Consider the following 25,881-nt stretch of genomic DNA (forward strand, 5'->3'; position numbering starts at 1 on the left):
TATTTCAGTGTTTTAGCAAAGTTTTTTAGATGTGGGAAGCTAGGAACATAAGCATGGTGTTTGACATACCAAGACTTATAGTATGATCCTGGCATGGTTAATTACCCTTCATTCTTCCACGCAAGGCACTGTAATTTGGGTTGAATGCTGTTTTCTCTGTGGGTGGTGAACAGAGAATGGTTAGATGAAAGTGAAGTCCTGAAATGAGATCATGTCTGCTTTGTGTGGACTTGGGATTCCACAGAAGAGTGGTGTCCACAGCCAAAAGTGATTTTACCTTGTTGTGGTGTAGATAACTTTGTGCTTGATTTCGGCTCTGCTCCCACAGTCATTGGATTCATCAGCGGTACACACCTAAATGCTCTAAATTCTGGAAAAAAAGGTGATTGGTAGTTCAAACACTTTCTCTTCAGGTACAGAATTGTGCAAGCTTTTGAAGAACCTGGTGTACTACAAGATTAGAATTAAGAAAGGTGCTTCTTCCATGTTTTGCAGAATTTAAAAATACGTTTTGAAAAAGTATAAAAGCTGTAGTGTAAAGCTGCAAAACCAAGGTTATTTTTGAACTTGACTGGTCATTCCTCCAGTATCTGAACATAATCACATTAAATATTAAGAAGATAACATCCTGCTCGTAGTTGTTGTAACAGCAGACACTTACATGTTCCTGCACATTTCAGTAACAAAGAGCTAATCTAAGCCATAACTGAAGTAATGATATTACTTTGAAATGAAATGTGCAGCCAGTTAGCAGGTAATATAGAATAGCTCAAACCTGGTTAGAAAAAGTTATGTCTGCATTCTAAATAATCAAATAATGGTGTTATTTTTAAAAAATGTTTCTAGGGACTAAAAAGTATAATATGTATTTCTGTGTTTTAGTATATTAAAGCCAAAACTCTAGCATCTACTATTTTATGTGATATTTAAAAGAGCATAAAATATAACTATTCCTATCCATCAAGCTAAGAGGGGGACAAATACCCTCACCAAGCCAAAATCTTACTACACTTGGAAAAGGACCATTAAAGCAAAACTGCAATAAACAAGAAGAAAGATCTTCAAGACAGATATTTAGAATAAAGATACAAACTTAATCCAAAACAATAATTTTAATTGATCTTCCAATAAGTGTAAATATTACTCTGAGAAATACAGAGCACTGAGCATTTCTCATTTAATTTACTGAGGTTATTTCTGCTTTAGTCTTTTTGATCATGGATCATTTCTATAGGAGCTTAGGTTTAAGTTCTGGTTTTTGAAATCTACTCTTTCACTCCCTTAAAAACACAACAAAATGCTTGGTTGAACATGCACTGTGAAATTCAGTACAGAAATCCTGTGACTTCAGAAGTTGTCTTTTGTAGTTCAGCATGGACTTTAAGAATTAACTGGATATTTCTGACAGGAGGAATCTCAACTATTTTTCCAATGCCTATGCTGCCGCAGTCAGTGCCGTGGACCCAGATGCTGGAAATGGAGAACTCTGCATTAAGGTCCCCTCGGAGTTGTGGAAACATGTTGATGGTAAAGAGACCATATTGAAAGCTGCATTTAAGATGACATAGAGTTGTTAGCTCTGAGTTTGCACAGGAAGAAAGTAGCTTTAAATACATAGAAATAGTACTGTATTATGAAGTAGCAGTTACTGTTTCCTTTTTACTCACCTATATCTTTCCAACTGAAGTCTGAAAAACACCTTCACACTTCTTGGTAATATGGAGAAGTGGTTGTGAAGTTTCTCAACACCCTTTACAAGCAAAATCTTGGGTGGTCATAAGCACAGGATGTGGGTGTAATGGAGTATGTTGGGTGCTAAATTCTAGCTGTTTGAAGCTGTTTATGGTATACATGAACCAACAAAGAAAATAATTTACAAGGATATGCCTATATATGTGTTGTTTAAAAAGCTGTATGAATTTTTTCCCATCTCATTTTGAAGAATGGTTGTTTCAAAATTGATTTGATAGTGAAAAGTAGACTACTTTATAAACTGGTAGACTAAATCCTGGAATGAGTAACTTTTTTAATAAACTGCCCTCTAACATTGTTTATTTTCTTACATGGATTTTATTAGTTTCTTGTATTGATTTTCTTACATGGTTTTGTCAGTGATACCCATGAAAGAAAAAACAGCTGTATCATGAAGCCAGCTCACACAGTGTTGTCAGATTCATGGGAAAGACTTTTGTTTATTTTAGTGTTTGTTTAAGTTCCTGTTGTGTTACTTACAAGCCTAGAAGGGAAAATATTCAAACAGGTATAATTTTATTTTCAAAGTTTGGTTACTAAAATATGGTGAAACTTGTTGGATGAATTTCACTATGTGCTTCATTTTTTTTCTCCTACCAGCTTATTCACAGGTGAGATTTCTGTGAAGCCAAACCAAAGCAAAGACATTTTAGTAACAGGAAAAGCTTTAACTATAATAAGAGGTTTTAGGAAACTGCAGATGACAATAACATGTCTTTTAAGAATGTGCCTGTTTCATGGAGTTTTTGTAGGAAATTATTTCAGCAAGGTACAAAGGAGATCATGGTTAGGGTGCAATCAGTGTATAAAGATTCTTTACTATTGGGGAGTTGGAAGATGAAATGTAACTGCAGTTGCAGTTTTTATTAATTATTACAGGATATGAACTTATAATAATCTTTAAGTTAAGCTTAAGAGGTCTCAGTTTTGTAAGCTTTTGAGCTGTGCTTTTTAAGTGGACGTGGACACCCATGAGAATGAAGTAAACACATAATCTTGAAAGACCAAGAGTCCAAAACTTAATGATTATTCTGAAATAACGTTCATCTAAGTTATATATATTTACTGTGATTTTGGTCTTGGTGCTGCAGAGTTAAAAGTCCTGAAGGTGCATATAAACTTTTCTCTGGACCAGCCAAAAGGAGGCCTTCATTTTGTGGTACCCAACATGGAGGGCAGCATGGCAGAAAGAGGGGCTCATGTCTTTTCATGTGGTTATCAAAATTCTACAAGGTAAGAAAACTATCCTGTTTAATATCAATGTGTAGGAAATACATATAATTTCTTTGAATTCTTGCAAGTTTGAAGACTTCTAAAATTTCATTCGTACTTGTAAGGAGCTTACCAATGTGAAGTAGCATCTAATGATTAGTGTTTAGGATTTCTAGTCTTTATAGCTCAGCAGCAGGTAATGGCAAAGAAACTTGCAGTGCTTTATAAAATTAAATGTATAGTAGGAGTCAGTAAGTCAAGTAGGGATCAGTAGGGGAAAGGGACCTGGGGTCCTGGTGGACAGCAGGATGACCATGAGCCAGCACTGTGCCCTTGTGGCCAGGAAGGCCAATGGCATCCTGGGGTGTATTACAAGGGGGGTGGTTAGTAGGTCGAGAGAGGTTCTCCTTGCTCTCTGCCCTGGTAAGACCACACCTGGAATATTGTGTCCAATTCTGGGTCCCTCCGTTCCAGAACGACAGGGAACTGCTGGAGAGAGTCCAGCGCAGGGCAACGAAGATGATTAAGGGAGTGGAGCATCTCCCTTATGAGGAAAGGCTGAGGGAGCTGGATCTCTTTAGCTTGGAGGAGACTGAGGGGTGACCTCATTAATGTTTATAACTATGTAAAGGGTGAGTGTCATGAGGATGGAGGCAGGCTCTTCTTGGTGACAGCCAATGATATGACAAGGGATAATGGGTTCAAACTGGAACATAGGAAGTTCCACTTGAATATGAGAAGAAACTACTTCTCAGTGAGGGTAACAGACACTGGCACAGGCTGCCCAGGGAGGTTGTGGAGTCTCCTACTCTGGAGACATTCAAAACCCACATGGACACATTTCTGTGTAACCTCATCTAGGTGTTCCTGCTCTGGTAGGGGGATTGGACTGGATGATCTTGTGAGGTCCCTTCCAATCCCTAATGTTCTATGATTCAAAGTATTTAAGAATATAGTTTGGAACTTGAGAGAAAAAGCATCTGTGAAAAAGAGAGTATAATTGTGAAGTATAATTGTTAACCATTTTTTCCCCCACTCATAACTTCCCTAGATTTTGGTTTCCTTGTGTTGATTCTCATTCTGAGCTGTGTACCTGGAAACTTGAGTATACTGTAGATGCTGCAATGGTGGCTGTTTCAAATGGAGATTTGGTGGAAACTGTATATACTCATGATATGAGAAAGAAGACTTTTCATTACATGCTGACTATTCCAACTGCAGCTTCTAACATCTCCTTGGCAATAGGACCTTTTGAAATCCTTGTTGATCCATACATGCATGAGGTAATAATCTTCATAGAGGCCTCTGGCTTTTTTTGTAAAGAATTAGTGACTATTTTCATGTTGTGACCAGTATAGATTGGTCAAATATGGGTATGTCTAGATACGACCTCCATTAGTACAGTTATATGATAAAAGTTATCTAGTGATGCCTGTATGTAGATTTATATCCGAAGTAAAGCCTTTGAATGACCAGTAATTCTATTTATGCCTGGTTTTGTGGGGCTAATTTAGCTGGAGATGGTAAAAGCATATTTCTCAAAATAGCTTTAAACCCATCCTGTTACTGGTAGTAGACGAAAATTATTGCTACATAGTTGAACAGTCTTTTGAAGTAAATTTGACCTTGAGTTTTCATTCTTAGCAGATTGTTGCCATAATGTTGAAGTCCATCAGTGTATATTTACATCTGTAGTTTCAGATTGGGAAAGGATGAGCTTAGCAGGCAGGTGAAGTTACCAGTTTAGCATAAAGACTGGTCTATATATTCTTCTTTTGAAAGCATGATGGAAAAATACTGGGGAATAGCTATGTTTTATTTGATCCAAAGGCAGATGTCAGATTTTAGCCCTCAGCAGTGGTATTCTGTTGACTTTTACTGGTGGGACATACTCTACAGAGCTGACTTAAGTATATATCATTCTCAACTTGGTTCCTGTGTCACTGATGAAGTCACTACCGTTGGTCGCATCCTAAGTTTGTGGCAAAAAGCAGTAATATCAAAGGTTACTTGTAGTTTTAGCTGTAACAAGCCTTCTAAGCTGCTTGATTAATTTGAGAATAGCTAATTCTTTACTGCATGAACGAAAAATAGTATTTCCAAAGGATATTTGATTGCAAAATCAAAGGAAAATGTCATGTGTTTTTAAATGATAGACATCACCAGGTAAACATTGTTATTGTGCGTTGTCTGCTAAAACCTGTTTCCCTGTTGTTGCTCTCGCAATTAAGATGGACATCCTGGTGCACTTCTCTGCCATGATATCACAGCTTGAAAATTCTTTTTTCTGATAAATTTACAGCAGCTGTATTTTTGTTGTGTTGTAGGTCTTTTTCTGTTATATAATATAATTGATATTTATGGATTTAAATATATTCATCAGCCTTGTACCAAATTTTCCTTTGTAGGTGACTCACTTTTGCTTACCACAACTTCTCCCGTTGCTCAAACATACCACATCATACCTTCATGAGGTGTTTGAATTTTATGAGGAGATTCTTACCTGCCGCTACCCGTACTCTTGCTTTAAGACTGTTTTTATAGATGAAGCTTATGTTGAAGTAGCTGCTTATGCATCCATGAGTATTTTCAGGTTTGTGTTTGAGAAAATTACACATTCTAAATCCACAGACTCAGAAGCTCTAGATCCAAGACTGTTGAGAAATATGGGAAGGTCTTATTATTTTTATAGCCTGAATTTTGGGCTCTCTTAAGTTTGAAAAAGACTGGCTTTCGTTGATATTACAGGCTTTTAACACCATTTCCAATTTCATCTCTTATAAAGATGTTGAATTTGTATCTCCTTTAAGAAAAAGTTGGCAGTGGTTTTCTTCCTGAATTAGAAACAATATGCATTAAATATTTTAAGATCATATCAAGTGCAGAAGTTTGATTATGTTTTATTTTTCTTCAGCTAGGACAGGATACCAGGAATCCAAAAGAGTTTCACCAGTTAAAACAAACTACTTTGGCTCTACACAGATAATAGATATAGATGATAATAGCAGGAGATCTGCCTGGATTAAGGATATTAAAAAAGAGATGTTACTATCTTGTTGGAAAACCAGTGAAGGAATTATTTTATTTGTTTTGGCTTTTAGAGCAAGGTGTCTATTTTGTTTCTTTGGAGCTGGTGCTCATATTGTGTTATTTTCTTTTTATGGGGGTCCAGCACAAATCTCTTACACAGCGCAATGATAATAGATGAAACTCCACTGACCAGGAGGTGCTTAGCACAGGCCCTGGCCCAGCAGTTCTTTGGATGTTTTATATCCAGAATGTCCTGGTAAGTATTTTACCATTGTACTCTCTAGAAAATGGGGACAATCTAAGAAACTCAAGTTTGCATGTCACATTTTATTAGAAGAATAAGTGAAACAGTAACTGTAGAAGAAAGGAAAAAAAATCCAGCTCAATAAATAAAAAAGAAATGAAAATCCATGGGCACTTGGAGAATGTGAGATATAAAGGTTCCAAAGACTGTAGAGATTGAACATGTCTTCTCTCACAAATTATGGCTACTGAATGTTGTAATGTGCTTTGGCACTTGGCAGTTTTAAAAGGGAGACTCTTTGTATCATCAATAAATTTCTGTCAGTTGTTTTGGATGAAGAAGTGTAGCCTGCATAGGAAGTACTTGTGGAGCACAGAACTAATAAATTCTGCAGAAGTTTAGGGAGAATTGGTGTCAAATGGGCAAATTCATTGGGATAATAAGCTACCTATAACACCATCTCTCAGAAAATCTCCCCCCAACTGGCTCTTGCCATGGTTTTTTTCAATGTTTTAAAATTGATGTTTGTACTATTATAATTTCTCATTTTCTTCCTCATTTCTAGCCTAGTTCCATGGTGAAAGCAATTTTTTTCCTCCTGCATAATGACTCTCTGTTTTTGTGTCTTTATTTTATTTACTTCATCATACCCTGTATGTCATTCTTACACTTAGAATTCTAGTTCATGATCATTTTGTACTTTTTGTTTATATGTTTGTCTCTTAGAACGTGACTCTTGGAATAAGTGTTTAAATGGGTGTCTACCAAATTGTGAGACAGGGATTTTGTCTACTTGGCATCCAAATCTTCTGCATTGCATTGAGATGTTTACCAATAACTTAATCATATAGGTTAGCAGTTGTTTTAACTTTAGTGTCCATTTCCACTATTTTGTTGTTACTGTTTCAGCTAAGATGGTTTGATTTTATATTTTAATCTGGGCTTCTTTGGTAAAAGTTCAGTTTTCACTGGCTTTTCAGTTTCATCAGTCCCATTCAGGTGCCAAGTTACATAAATTGGTTTGCAGCTCATCAGACTCCTGTTGACTTAGAGAAGTTATATAACCTGCTGAAATTTGTGGCTATTTTGAGCTAGTCAAAAATGCCATCCCTTACAAAATACCTTCTGAAGTGCTGTAATTCATGCTTCTTTCTTATTATAGGTCAGATGAATGGGTGCTAAAGGGAATCTCTGGTTATATTTACGGCCTTTGGATGAAAAAAACCTTTGGTGTTAATGAGTATCGCCACTGGATTAAACAGGTAACAACATACCAGTAGTATTTTCTACATCTTTCAGAGATTTTACATCAAAGAAGATGCAATATAAAGCCAGAATATAGTATAGTTTGGCATTGCAATCTAAAGAAATGTTTATTAGTGACAAAACTTAGACCTGAAATATTTTTACTGCTTGCTGCAGGGAAGAACACCAAACATATTAACCAAAATATGTTTCTGTGGCTGCCTTATGAATAATCATTTTCATTGCCTCTCTGTGCAATTAGTTTTCCTCTTTTTGTTTGGGCTTTTGCACAAAAACAGAAAAAAAAAGTCAACAAATACTTTACTTTTTTAACACTTCAAATAGAATATGAGATTCTGAAGGAAATATATTTGGTGAAATTATCATACTGTGATGGCCATCCGTATAGCTCAGAAGGGCTTCAGTGTTAGCATGGATCAATAGTGGTCAGTTATCTTTTAAGTATCATTTAAGTAATAAATGAAGTAATGAAACAGTAAAAAATCCCAGTTGAAGGGATTTATTTTCTTAGAAAAGTAATGTATGCTTATACCACAGATTTCCAAATGTAATGCTCTGAGATAGGTACTTTCTAGTGATAGCAGCAGTGACTCCTCATTCTTTGCCAGTATCTTTCATTCACAAAAAGATGTATATCTGCTTCCTCAAAAGCCATGTTGACTGTTGGGTGGCAGTGAGCCCTTGCAGTGTGCTTGTTAAATGGGCACAGCACCACACCAGTTCAAATTCATGTTCCAGTTCAGAGCTGGCTTCTTCCTGGCTTGGGCATGGGTCAAGTTGAGCTTCTATATGCTGCAGTGTGCTGTGCAGGTATAGCCAGGATTACTGTCCACTACAAGGAAATGGTCATCACCTTTGTTTCTTTTGGTCAGAGGCAGCTTATTTATCGAACAATAATACTCTTTACATATATTGTAGTTAAATATTATTGTGGGTTGACCCACAATCCAGACCCAGAACAAGTATTAACTGCTAATTTCTACTGCTTTATTATTGTTTGTCATGCTGAGGAATGTCGTTGCTTTTTAAAATGCTCTTTGTAAACAAGTTTAAGTAGGGAGTATGGCTTGAATGATATGAGAAGCCTTCTTGTTTTCTTTAAATAATTTTTCTACTTCTAAAATTTATGCTTGCTTACATCTTTTGTGCTTTTTAGGAGTTAGATCAAATAGTGGCATATGAACTGAAGACTGGTGGAGTTTTACTGCATCCAATATTCGGAGGAGGAAAAGAGAAAGACAAGTATGTTTATTTTAGCAGCAAGTCATTAAAGGGTATGTTTTTATGGGGCCATTAATAGACGCCTTGGGTGTGTTGTGCTGCACAAAGCCAAAGGCTGAAGAACTTCAGCTGCCCAAGGCATGTATTACCAGCCTCATAAAGTACATCTTGAGTATATTGTGTCACTGTTGTTTTATTTTTCTTTCACTTTAAATCTCGAAGAGAATTAAGTATAATGAATGTTTTTAATGCTGTTATGAAACTACGTTTTAGTAAGAGAATGAGAGAAAATATGGAGCCAGAATTTTGATGTGGGCTATTTCTGGAGTGGTTAGTAATCTTTAGGCTTTTTACAGTATCATAGTTTTCTTTTTCTTTGCTCTTTTTTCTTTCCACTCTCAGTTACCACCTTGCAATCTTGTCCTGAGATTCTTAATTATTTGGAAAAAAAGTATTAAATCAGTCATGAACTGTTGAACTGCTTGGGTTTGTATTTTCCCAATAACTGTAGTTTCAGTATTGCTAGCTTAGGAATTTTCCCCTTACCTCTTTTGCAATACTCCTGTACTATCCACTGAGTAGTGCTAACCACTGGAGGCAGAAAAGTATTACTAGGAGTAAGATCAGTAAGTTGATCTAGATTTCAATGACAACCTTTTGCTGGGTTTTTCTTTTCTTGGAAAAGTCAATCTAGTTATGACACAGCCTCACAAAGATTTGCTCTTTGGAAACTCATGAGCAGCGTGTGCAGAACTGTGAGGTTGAACATGTGCAGGTGGAGTGGGTGAATATGTCAATTTTTTAAATTGTTACTGCAGCAGAACCAAAATTGTCTGCAGCAGTGATTCTCTTGCATTTGATCATGTACAAATCCAGATTTTGTTCATTTAAAATTAAAATTCTGGATTTAGAACTGAATTAAGTATGGAAATTACCCATTTAAAATTTGAATAATGATCTTCTTTTGAGAGATGAAGAAAGTTTTTTCTGAAATCAGGAATGTGACATATTGCGTAGTTTTTCAGCCAGGTGAATCCTCTGGGATGTTTTCTGGATGTTGACAATCAGGGATGCAGCTCATGTACGTGTATGCCTGCCAAGCTCAGTTTTGCTTGTCTGCTCATGATGCATTTTGATTTAGGTCACTGTCCTGTCCTACCAGGTAGTGAAGCAGACTGAGTCCCTACATGCTTTTGTTACGTCTCTGAAAAGACAGCAGCAGTCGTTTTAGGGCACCCTGTTGTGACGATGTCTTTTTTTAAGGAAAATTTGGGGTACTGCATTACGTTTTGGCAGACTTTTTAATTAGCAGCATTACAATTTGACAGCACACTCTGCTATACAGAGAAACTAAATTCACATTAATAGGATCAGATGAAAATAGAGTAAAAGGGCACAGGTTTAAAAAAGGAAATTCATTAAAATAAGTGCCCTTGTAACTGCTAATTTTATTGGTTTTATTGTGTTTAGTCTAGAATTGGGGACAAATAATTGACAAAACCTTGTTGTAATGCTCTTAAATGTATATATCACTGTTAGACAGTGTGTTTCTACACCACTTCATTGCATTACAGCTTGTTAATAATAATCGTAACATCTCTTAAATATACAAGAAACAGCAAGTTGTAAGTTAGATTGTAACATTCTCTTGTATGTAAAATAAGTAAATGTTCCTGACTCTCGGAAATTATTTGTAGGGGAGGTATTTTCATAATGATGTCTAGAACATTTCTCTCCAATATATTTTTTTGAATTTCTTTGTTCTGATTGTTATGATATGGTTTCCTGCCAAGCATACTTCCGTAATAGCAGTCCCAATTAATAATAATCTGAATTAAAAAAAATAGGTTAACTAATAATCTAATTTTTCAACTAGATTAGAAGTAGAATATGGAAAGAAATCATTGGGGGAAAAAACCTTCTTTCAGATACATGGATTAATTTCTGTGCAGAACACAGGTCTTACAGATTCTTCCCGTTTCTGTCTGGCGGGACACAAACACTGCTCTCCAGAGCATGCACTTAAAAAGAAAAAACCTGTAACTTGCGAAAATGAAATAAAGGAAACTGCAGGGTAACTGCTTTACCAATGAAAGCTTGAAAATAAGGCTTCATTTTGTGTTCTCCCCTCTCAGATTTTGGTTCTTTTCAGCCTTTGATTGTACTGGTTGCCACTCTGTTGGAAAAATTAAAAACCTCAAGAAATATATATAGCTATATTTCAAATGGAAGAAGCATATTGACAGGTTTACAGTGAATGATCAGAGTGTATTTGGGTGCATGAGCATTATAGATTTCCATGCAAGTTCTAGCCGAATTTTAACTTTGACAAAGGTTCTAGGTCCGTATGGCTAATTTTCATTCTCATTTGGTGCCAAATTAATAAAACTTTTAGAAGTATAATGCTGGAAGAAAATATATAATTGGAAGAAATATATTAATATTGAATGAACTACAAAGTGTAACTGACAGATGCAAACTTTTTCCAGTTTTGATTTGCAGTTAAATAATGTAAGCAGTACCAAAATCAATCAACACTTAGCAAATTTAAGAAGGCCAAGAATGTGAGTCCTGGCGTGGATGTAATTTTCAAGGGAAGAATTTTACCAAAGTCAATCAACTGTATAACCTGAAGATGGATAAATAGTTTTTATAGTAAGACCAAATTATTATATAATGTCTGAGCTGCAAACCTCAGTTTCCTCCTCGCATTTAAATTCTTTCATGGTTGCTAACCCTTCCCTACCTCAGAATAGAGAAGTATCTAAAATAACAGGACAGTTTTGATAAGGAGAACTTTAGCAATTGCCTATCAACTAGAAACAGCAAGTAGTAAGCATAAGTACCTTCTTATTCATATACATATTATAGCTAAGAAGGGTAGCACTTGCTTAAATTTAGAAATACTTTTCTTCTTGTGTCTTCTTGAGTGAAGTAAAGGGAGTCTCCCAGTAAATTGGATGGAAAAAAATATTAAGGTGTTGCAGCTACCGTGGTTCTTGCCATCTCCTGAAATCTTAAGAGCTGCAGATAAGGAGCTCAGTGCTGGTTGTGTCGTGCTAGAACACTTCTTGCTGGTGTATGTCTTTCATCTGCATGGAAAGACATGTCAAAGTTAAAGTGGGTTGTTTAATAAGTCTTAGAAGGTTCTGGAAGACCAGTCTCTTGATGAGGTAGCTGGCATGAAAGATCGGGCTTATAGCGCTTATCTTTGGTTACAATTTGTGAATTATTTCGTCCTGTCTTGCAGTGTCTTCTAAGGTCTTTGGACAGATCAGGTGTCTGGTCCATCTGGAAACTGTTTAGTTATGTTATCTATAAGTGCGAATCACAGAGGACCAATCCAATTTTGAGCCCAGAAGTTCTAAGTATGTGGCATTTTCGATGTTGCAATGACCGATTAGTAATTCTCCAACAACTGGCATAAAAGAAATCTGGATTCCCACTTCTTAAGTTGACCAGACAGGGTGTGGGTCCTGTTTCTTCAGCTGTTTGTTATTCATTCATGGAAAACTGAAGTGTCCTGTGAAAAGAACTGAAAGAAAAAGCATAGCACAAGAAAATACAGTTGCCACAGACTGTCAGAGTTCTAATTATCTCCACTCCTCAAATAATTGAAAGGAGGCAAAAAGGTCTTCTTTTTCTTGAGAATTACAGTATTACAGCTACTTTCCTATTTTAAAACTGGGTTATAGGTCAGAATGTTTGTGCTCTGAAGTGTTCTGAAACTTGGTGGAGAAAATTAATTTTAAAGCTCATCAGAATTAAGTCTTTTGGTGTGTTATTGCTGTACAGCCGCTCCAGCTATCCAGAAATCCGTTCTGTTTGTAGAAGTTTCAGGGTTTCACTATTTGTTTGTCTTCTGATATGGGATGAACTCAAACCATTTAAAATATTTTGATTATAGACATAAAGGATATGTGTGGAAGAGCACCACAGATAACTCATTATGGAAACAGTGTGGCAGCTGTAACACAATGCTCGGCCTGGTCTTCCTTGGCATGTTATCTGATTTAGAGGATGTCAGTTTGCCAAAGTATTGAAAGCATAAAGTTGCTAACTAAAATAAAACCCAAGCAATTCCTTTGGCTTATCATATGGAAGTCTGATGTGAATTTTAAAGCTCTTACTTTTATTTAATCGCAGCAATTATTGATTTAAATATAAAATATTCACTATGTACTGTAACTTTGAAATGAAAGTGGAGCAGGAGGAATGTCATTACATGAGTAATTTCCAGACTCAAGCCACAGATTCCTGTCTCTGGTTGCTGCTGCTATGGCTGTCTTCACAGTAACACACAGCACGTATTACCTGCCATTATCTGCTGTATAGTACTTGCTGTATGCCCAGTATATGCATCCACATCGCACAAGTGAGTGGTCACTTTAAGCATGTCATAATTTATAACTTTAATGCAGTAGAAGAGATCCTGAGTGGTTGGTGCAGCTGTAGTTTTCGTTGCTAAGCTATACAGGGTGTTTCAAAAAGATGGACCCAATTCCAAAGTAATTTCAATTTGAAATTGGGCCCATCTTTTTGAAACACCCTGTATTTTAAGTTTCATTCCATAAAATGCAAAATAGCAAGCTGGGGTTTTAAAAAAATTTTTTTTTTTTGTTATATTTTTCAGCCCTGCATCACATTTACATTTCTCTATCAAACACCCTCATACACTGTCCTGGGAATATTACACTATGTTCCAGTGTAAAGCACATCTTGTTATGAGACTGATTGAGAACAGGATTAGCATGGAGTTCATGTTACAGGTAGGTATTTAAATGATTACTTGGAATATAGACAACATTTTGTCTTCAGTTGCATTTCCATTCATTAAATGGAGTTTAAGAAAGAACAGAACAGGTCATCCATTCGTATTTTCAGTTTTAGCAGGACAGAACAAACAGAAAATGGAGGTAGTTTGTGCCAGGATAAGGTTAGCTATTATTCTTATAATATATTCTTGAAATATATTATAACTTGTAATACTTTTTACATATTACATCTTCTCTTTAATGTTAAGGTGTGTCATTGCTTCAGGTTATCGTGGGTTAACACTGAGGACCTGTTTTACTGGCTGTAACTGGTGTTGCTGTGAGCTACACTAATCAAATTATAAATAATGAAAGTAATGAGAATCCAGATTCTACTTTCTCCACTGTATAAAATTTTCAGTGCTAGAGGAAGCACAGATCTTTGTATTATTAGCAGCAGTCAAATAGAAGATGTGATTTTATTCTGAAGTGTTAAACTTCTGCAAAGTAATAGATTTTTTTTCTTTACTAATTGTGTTTTGTGACATGCCTTAAAGAAGGTCGTGTGCTATAAAGAAGCAGCCAGCTAGAAACTTTGTGATACCTTTTCCTATCAGCTTCAGGTTTTGGGGGGTTGTTTGCTTAGATTTGTTTTTAAGGAAAACATGTATGTGTGTTTGCTAGAGCTATTCCAAGCAGTCATCAGGTTGAAAATACAGCAGATGCACCTTTTTAAAGCTTTCCTTACTTAAATTTAAACTATTACTTGCAATTTTTTAAAAGGAATAGCAAAGCAGAGAATCTGATTACTTTTATTTCTTAAGAACAGATATAGTCAATGATCTGTTTTACTGTAGATAATTTTGGAAAGCTCGTGGTCGCAGTGGATTTTGCGGGTGTATATGTAACTTTGAGGAAGTTGTTTCTGTGAAAAAGCTCAGGTGTAAAGAATTGTTTAAAATGCAGCTCTTACGCTGCATTATGATCTGGTCACTGAAGGCCACATCTGCTTGCAGTGGCTACTTCACAGATTCCATGGTTTTGAAGTATAGAAATGCTTAGAACTAGAAAATGGACGCTGAAAAGTCTTTGTGTATTCCACATTGAATTCAACTCTGTCTGTTAAAAAGCTGCATGGTAAGTTGTATCTGTAGCAGTGATAAGCAAATAAGCCATTTTTAGTTTTATTTTGTTACCGTTAAATGTTTGTCATGTTAAGAAACTGGGGTTTCGGAGCTTTCTCAGCATCATGGATGGTTTGCCTTAAGTAAAAATTCATTTGTGTATGCAAATCACAATTTCTGGTATGGACAAGTAAATAATTTTCTGAAATCTCTTTCTTTTGAAAGACTTTCTTTTGAGACTTGTTATGAGAAAATGAGTTTATTTGCCTTTAGTTGCAATTCTACTGCAACTAAACAGAAAAGCTGATTTTATATATTTTGAAGTATTTAGTGAAAATAATAACTTTTTATCATTTTAGGTTTTCAACAAGTTGTTGAGTCTGGCCAGCACTGCTTCATCTCAGAAGTTCCAGTCACACATGTGGAGTCAGATGTTGGTTTCCACATCTGGGTTTTTGAAATCTATCTCAAATGTCTCTGGCAAAGACATCCAACCTTTAATAAAGCAGTGGGTGTATCCTTTTTATTCTTGGTCTGGATTGTTAATATGGAGAATGAGTTTGTTTTTTAATTGGCACCGTTAAAGGAATGTGAAGAAAGGAATGAAATATCTTTACTTAAAACACTTAAATACATTATCATTTGAATTAGATATATATGTGAGCTACAGGTTCACAATCCTTTCATAGTCATTTAGCATATGCTGAATTTTTTGCATGTTCTTCACTAGAAGGGATTTCATTATTTTAAGTTTTACTTTGAAAGAAGCACAAGAACTCTGCTGGAATGTAAGGCCAAATTATACTAAAGGGATTCCAGAGGACACTGCCCATAGAAATATGCTGAAGTCTGACATGGAAAATGCTATAGTCTGGTGCATTTTAAGATGTGATTTCCAGTAAATCACCATGAAATAAGTAACCTAAAGTGCAGATCGATAGTTTAAAATACACTAACATTTAATAACTTAGTAGCTTGTATTAATATTACAATTTCAGTTAAAATAAACATCTGTGTGTTGATTCTTCAAGTTTCAGTGATATTAGTCAAGAAACAGAGTTTCTTACGTTGTATTGATATGAGGGTAGATTTTAATTTGCTCCATTTAACAGGTTAAATTGGTAGTTTTAATTAACATGACTGCAGGCTAGAATTGTATGTGACTGCAGCAAAACTATACTGTTCTAACAGAAAGCTAAAGTAGGTATTTATATTTAGACATTATTTATTTGAGTTCACTTAATAGTAATTGAGTTCTTGCATCTCATTATCTAACTAAAACCAATGTATAATTAATATTTATAGAGTAATATAAGTTAGTCTTTTATCTGCATCAAAAGTATTCATAAAGTATAAATATACATTATTCTAATTTCCTAAGTGCCAAGCACTTCAGGAAAACAAGGCTTCTATATGTAGATATATTCACACTGCAGCTGTACTTACATGTCAGCATTACTATGTGGGTTGGGTGAACCTTAACTATTGTCTGTTTGGTAAGGACAGAAGAATCATAATTCTGGGATTTGGAAACTTCATTTTCTCTGGACTTTGGCCCTAAGGCTGATCCTGTTTACTGGAACTTGGCTTTAATCTGATGGTTGCAACCTGCCTGCTGGGCTTCAAACACTGTTGCACCTGTGATAGTAGATTTTCCACCTTGTCAGACCACAGCAGGTCTTAAGTATTGTTTGGGACGATTTCTGATTATTATTAACTAGCACTATCTTATGCTGTTAATGAGTGCTGTGTTGATGCTGAGTTTAAACGTTGTGCTGAAGAAACCACTACAAATGCCTTAAGCTGTACCTGGTGACAGTCACAGGCCTTTATGACTGCAGCCACTGTGAACAGAACCAGTCTGAAGTATTTGGGGAGAAAAGTTAATAATGTGTATATGATAAGAAGCCTCTTTTGAATCTGGAAGCTCCTCCCTTAGATATCAGGACATGAAAGAACAGGTTTTCCTTTCTGCTTTTGTCCCATACTGTCAGAGACTTGCTGGGACCATGCACTAGACTACATCATTCTAGTCTTTGAGTTTTACTATAAACAAAGTGTAGTAATGGCTGTCATACAGATAATGAATGATGAAGTTATTCACAGGAACAGTTGACTTGAAATCGTTGCCTGAGATAAAAATGCGGAGTTAAATAATTAATTTTTATCAATCATATTGTATTCTGTGATGTATATGTGAACTTATATATAGACATACATACACGCACAATTACCCAACTTGAAAAACTGCAATAAAATAATTGAGTTAAATGTAGCGTGGGTAGAAAACAGAAGCTAATATCTACATTTTTCCTGCAGTTTTATTTAACTGAAAGATATAGTAAAACAAATCATATTGAAATAACTGAAGTCTTGTTCAACTACTTTATTTGAGAACATGCCAAGGACATTGGTTGTGGTGGAGTCCAATATAGTTTTTCATAATTACTTTTTTCTTTCCAGATAGTTTTCCGTTGTAGTTTAGTTTTTCTCCATAAGATACATGATTGTAGACTAAAGAGCTCTTTAAGGAAAAAAAGAATCTTAAAAAGTTCATGGACAAAACCTAAGTGTTTTAATTTCCTGATTTTCTTTGGATCAGAAATTTTGGGAATAAACAAGCATAAAGCAAGTGTAAAGAATTAAAACATTTAGAATTACATTTGGTTATACCTACTGCATTGTGCACTAGAATTCCTATACTGCTTATTAGGGATCAGAGTGGCGTTGTGAAATTTTATGGTAGCTTTGCGTTTAATAGAAAACGGAATGTATTGGAATTGGAAATAAAACAAGACTACACGTCTCCGGGGACTCAGAAATACGTGGTAAGGTCAATTTTCCATATTTTACCCACACGTACAAGTATGATGTATGTATGATGTAAGCATAATTTTAATGTTAACAACAAAATCTTGTGAACTTGAAGGGTCCTCTTAAAGTGACAGTGCAAGAACTTGATGGATCATTCAACCATACATTGCAGATTGAAGAGAACAGTCTTAAACACGATATACCTTGCCATTCTAAAAGCAGAAGGTAAGAAGTGAAATACAAACTGCAGGTATTTTTAGTATGGATATATGGAAACATATAGTGTGTTTGACAATAAATATATGCTTTTTAAAATTTTGTGTTTATCTTTTTGTAGTCTTACTGAATAAGATTTACCTGTGATGTAAAGGGAGAAAGTAGAATTTACTACTGTTTATGGACAGCAAGAAACCTTACATTTTATATGCAGTTTTTGATTATAAGTAATTTGATAAAAGTTTTAAAAAGAGCTTATTTACATAGAACAAGTTGAATGAAGACTCTGATTAATCAAATTATTCGAAATGCCTTTAAGTGGGAAAGACAAATTAGAGGGAAGACAAATGAAGGCCAGAGGAGTGTACCCCAAGTGAAGATACATGAATGAAGCACTTGAATATTTTTTTTTTGCGAGTGTCAGGGCTGTTCACTAAGCCCATGAGCAAGAACAGTAACATACTTCCCAAATAGATTCAGTTGCCTAATGCATTTAAAAACTAGTCTGACCTCTGCTTCTCAAACCTGTATGCTTATGTGCAGTTGTAAAAATGATGGGAGTTAAGTTTAAACCGATGCAAAGTATTGGTGATTATTATTTGAACAAAGCTGATGCACAGCTCAACTTTGTGAATATTTTTTGCTGGAGAGAGCATTATTTTTCTGTGTGGTGAAATCCAGAGAGAGAGTACTTTTGCAAGCCTTAGCTGCATTTATACACATATCTTTGCTAGTATGGTACTGAATACCTATTTTGTTCTATTTTCTCTTTTTTAATAGAAATAAGAAGAAAAAGATTCCACTGATGAATGGAGAAGAGGTGGACATGGACCTTTCTGCCATGGAGTAAGTTAGCTTGATGGAGTTTCTCAGTCTGAGGCTGAGCCATGTTCTCCTTGTCTAAAGCATGCTGTTCTGGAGGATTTGATAGCCATGTTGTACTTCATTACATGACCAGCAAATTACAAGATTATACCACATTTCTTTGCCTTCTTTGAGACTTTTCTTCTATAACTGAGAAAATGCTTGCCAAGTTTAAAATGTATGGGTTACCTACTATAATCAGTTTTTGGAGTTTTTTTTTTTTAATCTTAGAGTTGATAAAGTCATACAATAAATGACTTGTTTCTTTCTTACACATTTCTAATGATATCTTTCAACTGACTTTATTGTTAAAATATAAACAAGAATTTTGTTGAAACACAATAAGAGCAATTTTTACTGGATCTCAATGAAGACCATTTAACTGTCACTAAGATAGACGAGTTTCTGAAAGCTGTGGTTAATGACAAAATAAACCTTTTAAATTGAAAATAACTGATGAAATGTTTAGTAATAAATTCATACTGGCATTAATTTCAGTTCCAACTGTTTAGCTCTTTGGAAGCAAATCCTTGCTCAATGTAAATACCCACTTTACTGTCCTTGAGTTGTACCCAGTGGTGCTCTCAGAAATGCTGAAGGTGTTGGTACATTGTTTACTGGCTGAGGGAAGTAAATAATCTGCTCTTGAAAACTAAGGGTGTCTGTTTGAAGAAGGATAGATTGCTTGTCACCTTAAAAGTGTTGGAGATGTTTGTAAATTTAACCTGATTTGAAATATGATGAGAAATAATTTTATAAGGGAGATTTTCATTGAGCAAATGATTATCTTTTCTATATGATAGTTGACATACGAATAAATAATATTTTAATTGTATTTAAGAGCAATTAACACAAATATTTGTGAGTAGTTCTGATCAGTTATGTTCAGGTAGCTTTTTCTTTACACTGAGCTGAGACCTTAATGCTCTTTTTAGAACTACCTTTGAACTAGTATACAACTTTATGCAAGTCACTTATGTTTTGTTTATCTGCTGACCTTCTTATCTGCAAAGCTGTTATTCTTTTTTCCTGTTTGGAGTCCTCTGCTCCAAGCATATATGATAATGTCTGTTCTATTCTTCTAAATCCTGTGTATGCATGCTTCTTCTCTAGCTACTATCTTGGCAATAATTCTAAAATGTATACAGAACTACACATCATATTTATAATGATGCTCGTTTTGTCATTCCAAACTCTCTCCTAATTCTGTATCTGTATTTTGCTGTTATTAATTTTATGTTGAAAATTTAGTAAGAGACTTTATTATATAGTTTGTGCTTGCTGCTCCCATCAATTGCTTCTGCAGTCATGGTGTGATGTGAATACTGAAGTACTTCTTTGGGTTGAATACAACTGAGTAGTTTTGTCTGTAGGACTAAAACTTTAATCTTGTCTGTTGATACCTTCACTTTTATCATCATTTGGCTTAGCAGTTCTGTGTGTTTGCATGGTTACCCTTGCCAGCTTTTCAACATCACAGCATGTGTGTGTTTGTAAAGCACTTTCACATCTATTGATAAAAAGTAGTATATAAAAGAATGGATGTTAACCACCAGATTTTATTTGTTGGGGTTTTTTTTACTAGTCCTAAAATGCAGAACGTGATAAAGTGCTACTCGCTTGTGAAAAGTTATAGTGTCTGAGGAAGCAGAGTTATTGAGTTTATACAGTAGTTTACCATGAACTAAGATTTCTAGGTTAAAAATACTAAAACACAGTATTCACTTTGTGTTAGAGGTTTGGACAGGTTGCCCTGGGAGGCTGTGGAATTACCATCCTAAAGCAGGAGACTGGACCAGGTGACTTTCAAAAGTCCCCTCTTAGTTCGATTCTTTTATGGTTCTTTGGATCTAAGTACTTTAAAAATAACATGTAACAAGTTAGAGCAGCTTTTTAATTTCTATAATCTTGAAGTGTTGTAAGCTATTAATGTTTTTCGTGTCTTTCTTAGTGCTGATTCCCCTTTGCTCTGGATAAGAATAGACCCAGATATGTCAGTACTGAGGAAGGTAGAATTTGAACAATCTGATTTCATGTGGCAGTACCAGCTTCGATATGAGAGAGATGTGGTTGCACAAGAAGAAGCCATTCTGGCGCTGGAAAAGTTCCCTACTCCAGCCTCACGGCTTGCACTGACCGATATACTAGAACAGGAGCAATGTTTCTACCGAGTGCGGATGCTGGCCTGCTTCTGCCTGGCAAAGGTGAGCTTTCCTGGGTGGGAATAAGGGAAGAAATCCACTAGACATTGTAAATGTTTGAAAACGGGTCAAAACTCATCACAGTTCTTAGACTGGCTTGACATTTAGCCTCTTAAATGTGTTTGCCAAGTATTTTTAACATGACTGATTTGAAAGGGAAGCTGTATTATTTTAGTCTGTAAATGGAGACTGCAGAAGGCTTTAATAATTGTCAAAATTGAGATGTCAGACATGGAAACCACAAGGGATTTTTTCCAGATTTCATTAAGTAGCAGAAATAAAAGACTTTTGTTTAATTTATTTCAAAGCCAAAATGTATTTTTTACTTTACTGGTAAGTTCCTTGGCCTCTCTGTTGTGCTGAAATTCATCTGTCTAATGTGAATTCAGATTGCTGCTCTATATCGTTTCAGATTGAATAGTAGCACAAAATAAACATCATGGTTGTCTACAATTGAATATTAAAAAGTCAAATAATACCCTTGAAAAGGAAAGATCTTTTTTGTTTAGACCGACGAGCAGCATTAAGAATGAAAATTAGAGAAGCCTATAAAACAACTGGGTGAAAACATAGAAGAATAAAAATTTCTGAAACAGCATGTTACTGACGTACTTTTATGGACAGAAAGTCATACTTATTGACAATATGCGGAGTTCAGATTATTGGCACATAGCTTGCTTTCTGCTCTGTACCTGTTGAGAGTAATTCATTACCTGTATAGAAATAAATCCCTTGGCCATATTTTGAAAATCTAAATCTAATAAATGCTTATTATGAAGTATTTTAATGTTACGAAACACTGATGTGATGCTGCCAGTGTTTGTGCTAGTGCTGGTACTGCCAGTATCTGACTTAAAAATATGCATGTTTCAAATTCACTTGGAATATTTAAAAGTGTATGTTCCATAGGTGAATATTAAAAGAGCAGTTGTTAAAATGTTTAAATGCAATAGTTTTTTCTGTCTTTGCTTTGAATTCTTTTATTTTGAGTCACCATCCCTCGAGGTGTTTAAAAGACATATAGATGAGGTTCTTAGGGACATGGTTTAGTGCCAGGGTTGGGTTAACAGTTGGACTCGATGATCCTGAGGGTCTTTTCCAACTGAAATGATTTTGTGATCTTAAGCCAGGTTTTTTTATGCTATACTGATTGAAGGATGCAGAAATAGAGCATACGTGCTGTCTTTTTAAGTAGAAATAATGCAAGACAGGCTACTTGTGCTGTGGTGTGGGGAATGTGCGTATACATTTAATTCAGAGTGTATAGTGTGTCAGGAGAATAAATACAAAACTTGGATTCTGTGAGTATTTAAAGAGACATTCAAATGAATCGGAACAAATTATGAGACCAAAAAATACTGAAAAGATGTTGATTGAACTGCTGTTGATTTAATTTGACGGTACTGTTGTTCAGCTATAGATTTAGCAAAATGAAATGCTTAAAATAAGCAGAGGTTTAAAAATATTTACAAATTTACACCCCAGTTTTAATGGAATAGTGAATATCTTGTAAATATAGTAACCTTTGATAATAATTTTGGGGTTTGGGTTTTGTTTTACACTGCTACATAAATTTCACATTTGCAGTTTCAAGTTCATCATCATGGTTTCTAAGCAGTCCTTGGAATTAAGCAACCTCCTCTGCAGGAAGAGTCGTTTCATACCTTACAGATGGAGCTAGATCTGCATCTTTAGTTCGAAGACTTCAGTTACTGCAAATGGAACATCTAGTCTGACCACAGTATTTTCTCTCTCTAACTTTCCTTTGAAGCCTTAGTAGGAAAATGGTTTTTCAGTAATAAAGCACCCATCGTCTGTAAGAGCAATGGTGAAATGGATTATTACCCATCTTCAGATAGCCTCTTGCTTTTCTTTCTCTTATTGCATATATAATGCCCTTTGAAACAAGCTGAATAATTTAGAAGGAAATCATCATATTAATTTTATTCTCTATGAAACCAGATTTTTCCTTAGTTTGTGGTGGGTGTGTAGCAATGGAAACTCCTGCTACACTGTAGGGTGCGTTGGCCCCATTTGTTTGCACGTGCTTTAGGGGTGGTCTTTTAGTCTTAGGGTGGCTGGGACAGACCTAAAGTCTAGGCTGAGGTTGCTGGCAGGGTAAATTTGGGAAGTTGGTATTGCAAAAGCCTCTTCCGTCACTGGCTTCTGTAGTCAGAAGATTTGGCTTAGTAAACACAGAATTTTCATCTAAAATATAAAATAGAAAATAATTAAGAACAGCAGTTTGTCATGGAAAGATAATTACTTGCAGGCATCTTCCAAGTGGAACAATTTTCATTAAAGTTACCTTTAATGTAGAGAAGCTATACTGGGGATGGCAGTGAAAACTTAGCTAATATAAGATAATACACTGATGAAAATACGTATCTATCTGAAGGACAGTGTGTTCTTGGTGATTATCCTTTTAGATTGTGGGAAATGTGTATTTTTCTACAGCCAAACTAAAGTTGCGGTGGTGATGTTAATACAATTTCCTTTCTCCTCTAATTATACAGATTGCAAATTCCATGGTAAGTACGTGGACAGGACCACCAGCCATGAAATCGCTCTTTACCCGAATGTTTTGTTGTAAGACTTGTCCAAACATTGTGAAGACCAACAACTTCATGAACTTTCAAAGCTACTTTCTGCAAAAGGTAATTTTTTTTTTCTCTGAAAGTTTTGAAATAAATGTCAAAATACAAAAATGTTCCTATAGTTGACAGCTAGAGGAACATGGATAGCACAGTCCTCCTTTACCCCTTCGAAAAAATTAAACATAACTAGTTATTTCTTATATGGCATCTGTTTGTTCCATCTTGGTAAAAAATCAATTAACAAAATTTTAGTATTTTTTTTCTGAGTATCTGAAGTTAGCAGCTTCTTCAGAAGAATGAAGCACATGTGATAATTATTTGTAAATATTTGTGAGCTCATTCTTAAATAGAATTTGCACAGTAACAAAAGTACTCATCTTTAGATGAATTCAGCAACTGTCTTCATTAATGACAATGATATCATACTGCAAATAAAATCTCATAAATCTTATCTTAAATTGGTGGGCTTTTTAGTTCAAGGCACTGCATAAGCCTCTTTACTCTCTCCTTTTCAACATCATGAATTGCTGCAGCTTCTTTTGATGTTAATGAAAGGGTTTTTTCACTGAGACCTATAGTTCTTGGTTGTACAGTGAGTAACAAAATGAATTACAATTATTGTCTTTTAAGATTCACTTTATAATTGTTCAATGACTGAGTTTTATTTCACAGGGATTTGCTATTGTAAATGTGTTAATTGCTCATTTTCAGGATGTAGCTCTTTTTGGGCTGTTAACTATCATTTCACTAATGTAAGAATGATGTTAGTATTGATTTTTTTACACAGACTATGCCTGTTGCGATGGCCCTTCTGAGAGATGTTCACAACCTCTGTCCTAAGGAGGTTTTAATGTTTATTTTGGATTTGATCAAGTATAACGATAACAGGAAGAATAAGGTAAAGAATGTGCTTATTTTAATCTCTCCATTTTTTGTTGAAAAAAGTCTTACTTAATATTCTGCAGGATGTTTTATGCCACTAATGTAAATATCTAGCTAGGAGAGTTGATGAAAAGGTGATACACTAAACTAAACAGTGAATGTTACAGAATGTTCTGTAGCTGACATTTCTATGGCAGCATTTCTTGGATGTTTTAAAGCTCCTTGTGCTTGTTGACTTGTCTCCGTTTTCATTCAAGAGAGCCATGTGTTCTGAGAAAATGAGCGTCAGACTGACACGTAGCATGTGAAGTTAAACACTGATTTATTGGGCTTTTTTTTCACCTTGAGAAGAGTATTTTGAAGAGCAAGGAAAGGAAATGGTATTTTTTAAATTAATATATAGGACTCTGATTCTGGGTTCTGAATGTCAGCTCTAGCTTACAGAACTGGATTGTCTTCATTTAGTTAAATAACAGCTGAAACCCAGGTTAATATTGTTCCACCACTAAAATGAAGCATCTGAGTTGGAAGTGTTGTCATCTGAAGTTCCTTCCCACACAGACCACCTCTGAAGGCTGTTGAGATGACCTTTAAGATCCTGAGATGATAAAAATTCCATCTCCCTAGCTACAGAGCAAGGCTACAGCTGCTAGGAGCCTAACATAACCTTCCCAATTGAGTACCCAAAGTTAAGTGCCACAAATCTGAAGCCTCTTAAGCCTCACTTTTTTGCATGTAGAAACACATACTGTAACAAGACACTGCAAGATTACTGAAATAAGAGGATGATAGAGGGTGGAGGGTTAGACATGTGGGTGCAAGCCCTAGCGCTGACAGAATGTGGTCAGTTCTGGTAACATCCCCCCACCGCCCAAGGAGATACTTTGTGCTGCTTACTACATTAACTCAACCAACAAATGCAACAGCCAGCACAATGGAAGGGGTGAAACTGTGAGCCCACGTAAAAGAACCAAATGAAGAAGCGAGATTTTCCTCACGGAGCCGCAGTAAGCTCATGAGTTCACTTCAGAAGCTTGTGAAGCTGCTATCTAGATAAACTGATTTTCTGAGGTGTTAAACACATGTTAACCTTGGTACTGAATATAGAAACAGACAGGTAGTTTTAGATGCTCACATTTAGAAATAATTGCTTTTATTTTCCACATCTGGAAAATTTTTAACACCTGTTTTTCTGTTTTTATAGAACAATGTATTAGTGTTAATATGTTTGTATTACTATTAATGCGTTCTTACTACAGAGTGAAGATTGATAGTATGTCTGCTTGTTCAGTCACTCTCACATCCATTTTCAGTACAAATTTATTCCTGTTTTGCTGTTTTTCACATGGTTTTTGTTTTAAGATCTTGTTCTGTCACAGTGTTTCAACATTTCCTAGCTTTTAAAGAATATACAGTGTTATATTTGCTTGTGTTTAAGTGCTGTTTTTATCTAGTTTTCAGACAACTACTATCGTGCTGAACTGATTGATGCCCTAGCCAACTCTGTAACTCCTGCAGTCAGTGTGAACAATGAAGTTCGAACATTGGATAACTTAAATCCTGATGTTCGACTTATTCTTGAGGAAATTACCCGTTTCCTAAATATGGAGAAGCTTCTTCCCAGTTACAGGCATACCATTACAGTCAGGTGTGGTTTAATAATTGTACACATGAAGAGAACAGACAAATTATTGTTACTGGTTT

The 25,881-nt window shown here is 35.4% G+C and overlaps 1 protein-coding gene across 2 annotated transcripts in view; it reads left to right on the forward strand.

Moving 5' to 3' along the window:
- TAF2 (TATA-box binding protein associated factor 2) overlaps positions 1-25,881 on the forward strand; it is a 59,272-nt gene that overhangs the window by 9,562 nt on the left and 23,829 nt on the right. For both annotated transcript variants that reach the window (XM_071803835.1, XM_071803836.1), the window contains exons 4-19: positions 1,409-1,527; positions 2,844-2,985; positions 4,016-4,247; positions 5,373-5,557; positions 6,137-6,250; positions 7,401-7,500; positions 8,661-8,746; positions 13,359-13,494; positions 14,963-15,117; positions 17,317-17,431; positions 17,533-17,642; positions 18,414-18,479; positions 20,449-20,701; positions 23,215-23,355; positions 24,083-24,193; positions 25,632-25,825. In XM_071803835.1, coding sequence (XP_071659936.1) covers positions 1,409-1,527; positions 2,844-2,985; positions 4,016-4,247; positions 5,373-5,557; positions 6,137-6,250; positions 7,401-7,500; positions 8,661-8,746; positions 13,359-13,494; positions 14,963-15,117; positions 17,317-17,431; positions 17,533-17,642; positions 18,414-18,479; positions 20,449-20,701; positions 23,215-23,355; positions 24,083-24,193; positions 25,632-25,825 — 2,259 coding nt within the window. The remainder of the gene's footprint in view (positions 1-1,408; positions 1,528-2,843; positions 2,986-4,015; positions 4,248-5,372; positions 5,558-6,136; positions 6,251-7,400; positions 7,501-8,660; positions 8,747-13,358; positions 13,495-14,962; positions 15,118-17,316; positions 17,432-17,532; positions 17,643-18,413; positions 18,480-20,448; positions 20,702-23,214; positions 23,356-24,082; positions 24,194-25,631; positions 25,826-25,881) is intronic.

The sequence above is a fragment of the Patagioenas fasciata genome, chromosome 2 (genome assembly GCF_037038585.1).
Source record: "Patagioenas fasciata isolate bPatFas1 chromosome 2, bPatFas1.hap1, whole genome shotgun sequence".
NCBI lineage: Eukaryota > Metazoa > Chordata > Aves > Columbiformes > Columbidae > Patagioenas > Patagioenas fasciata.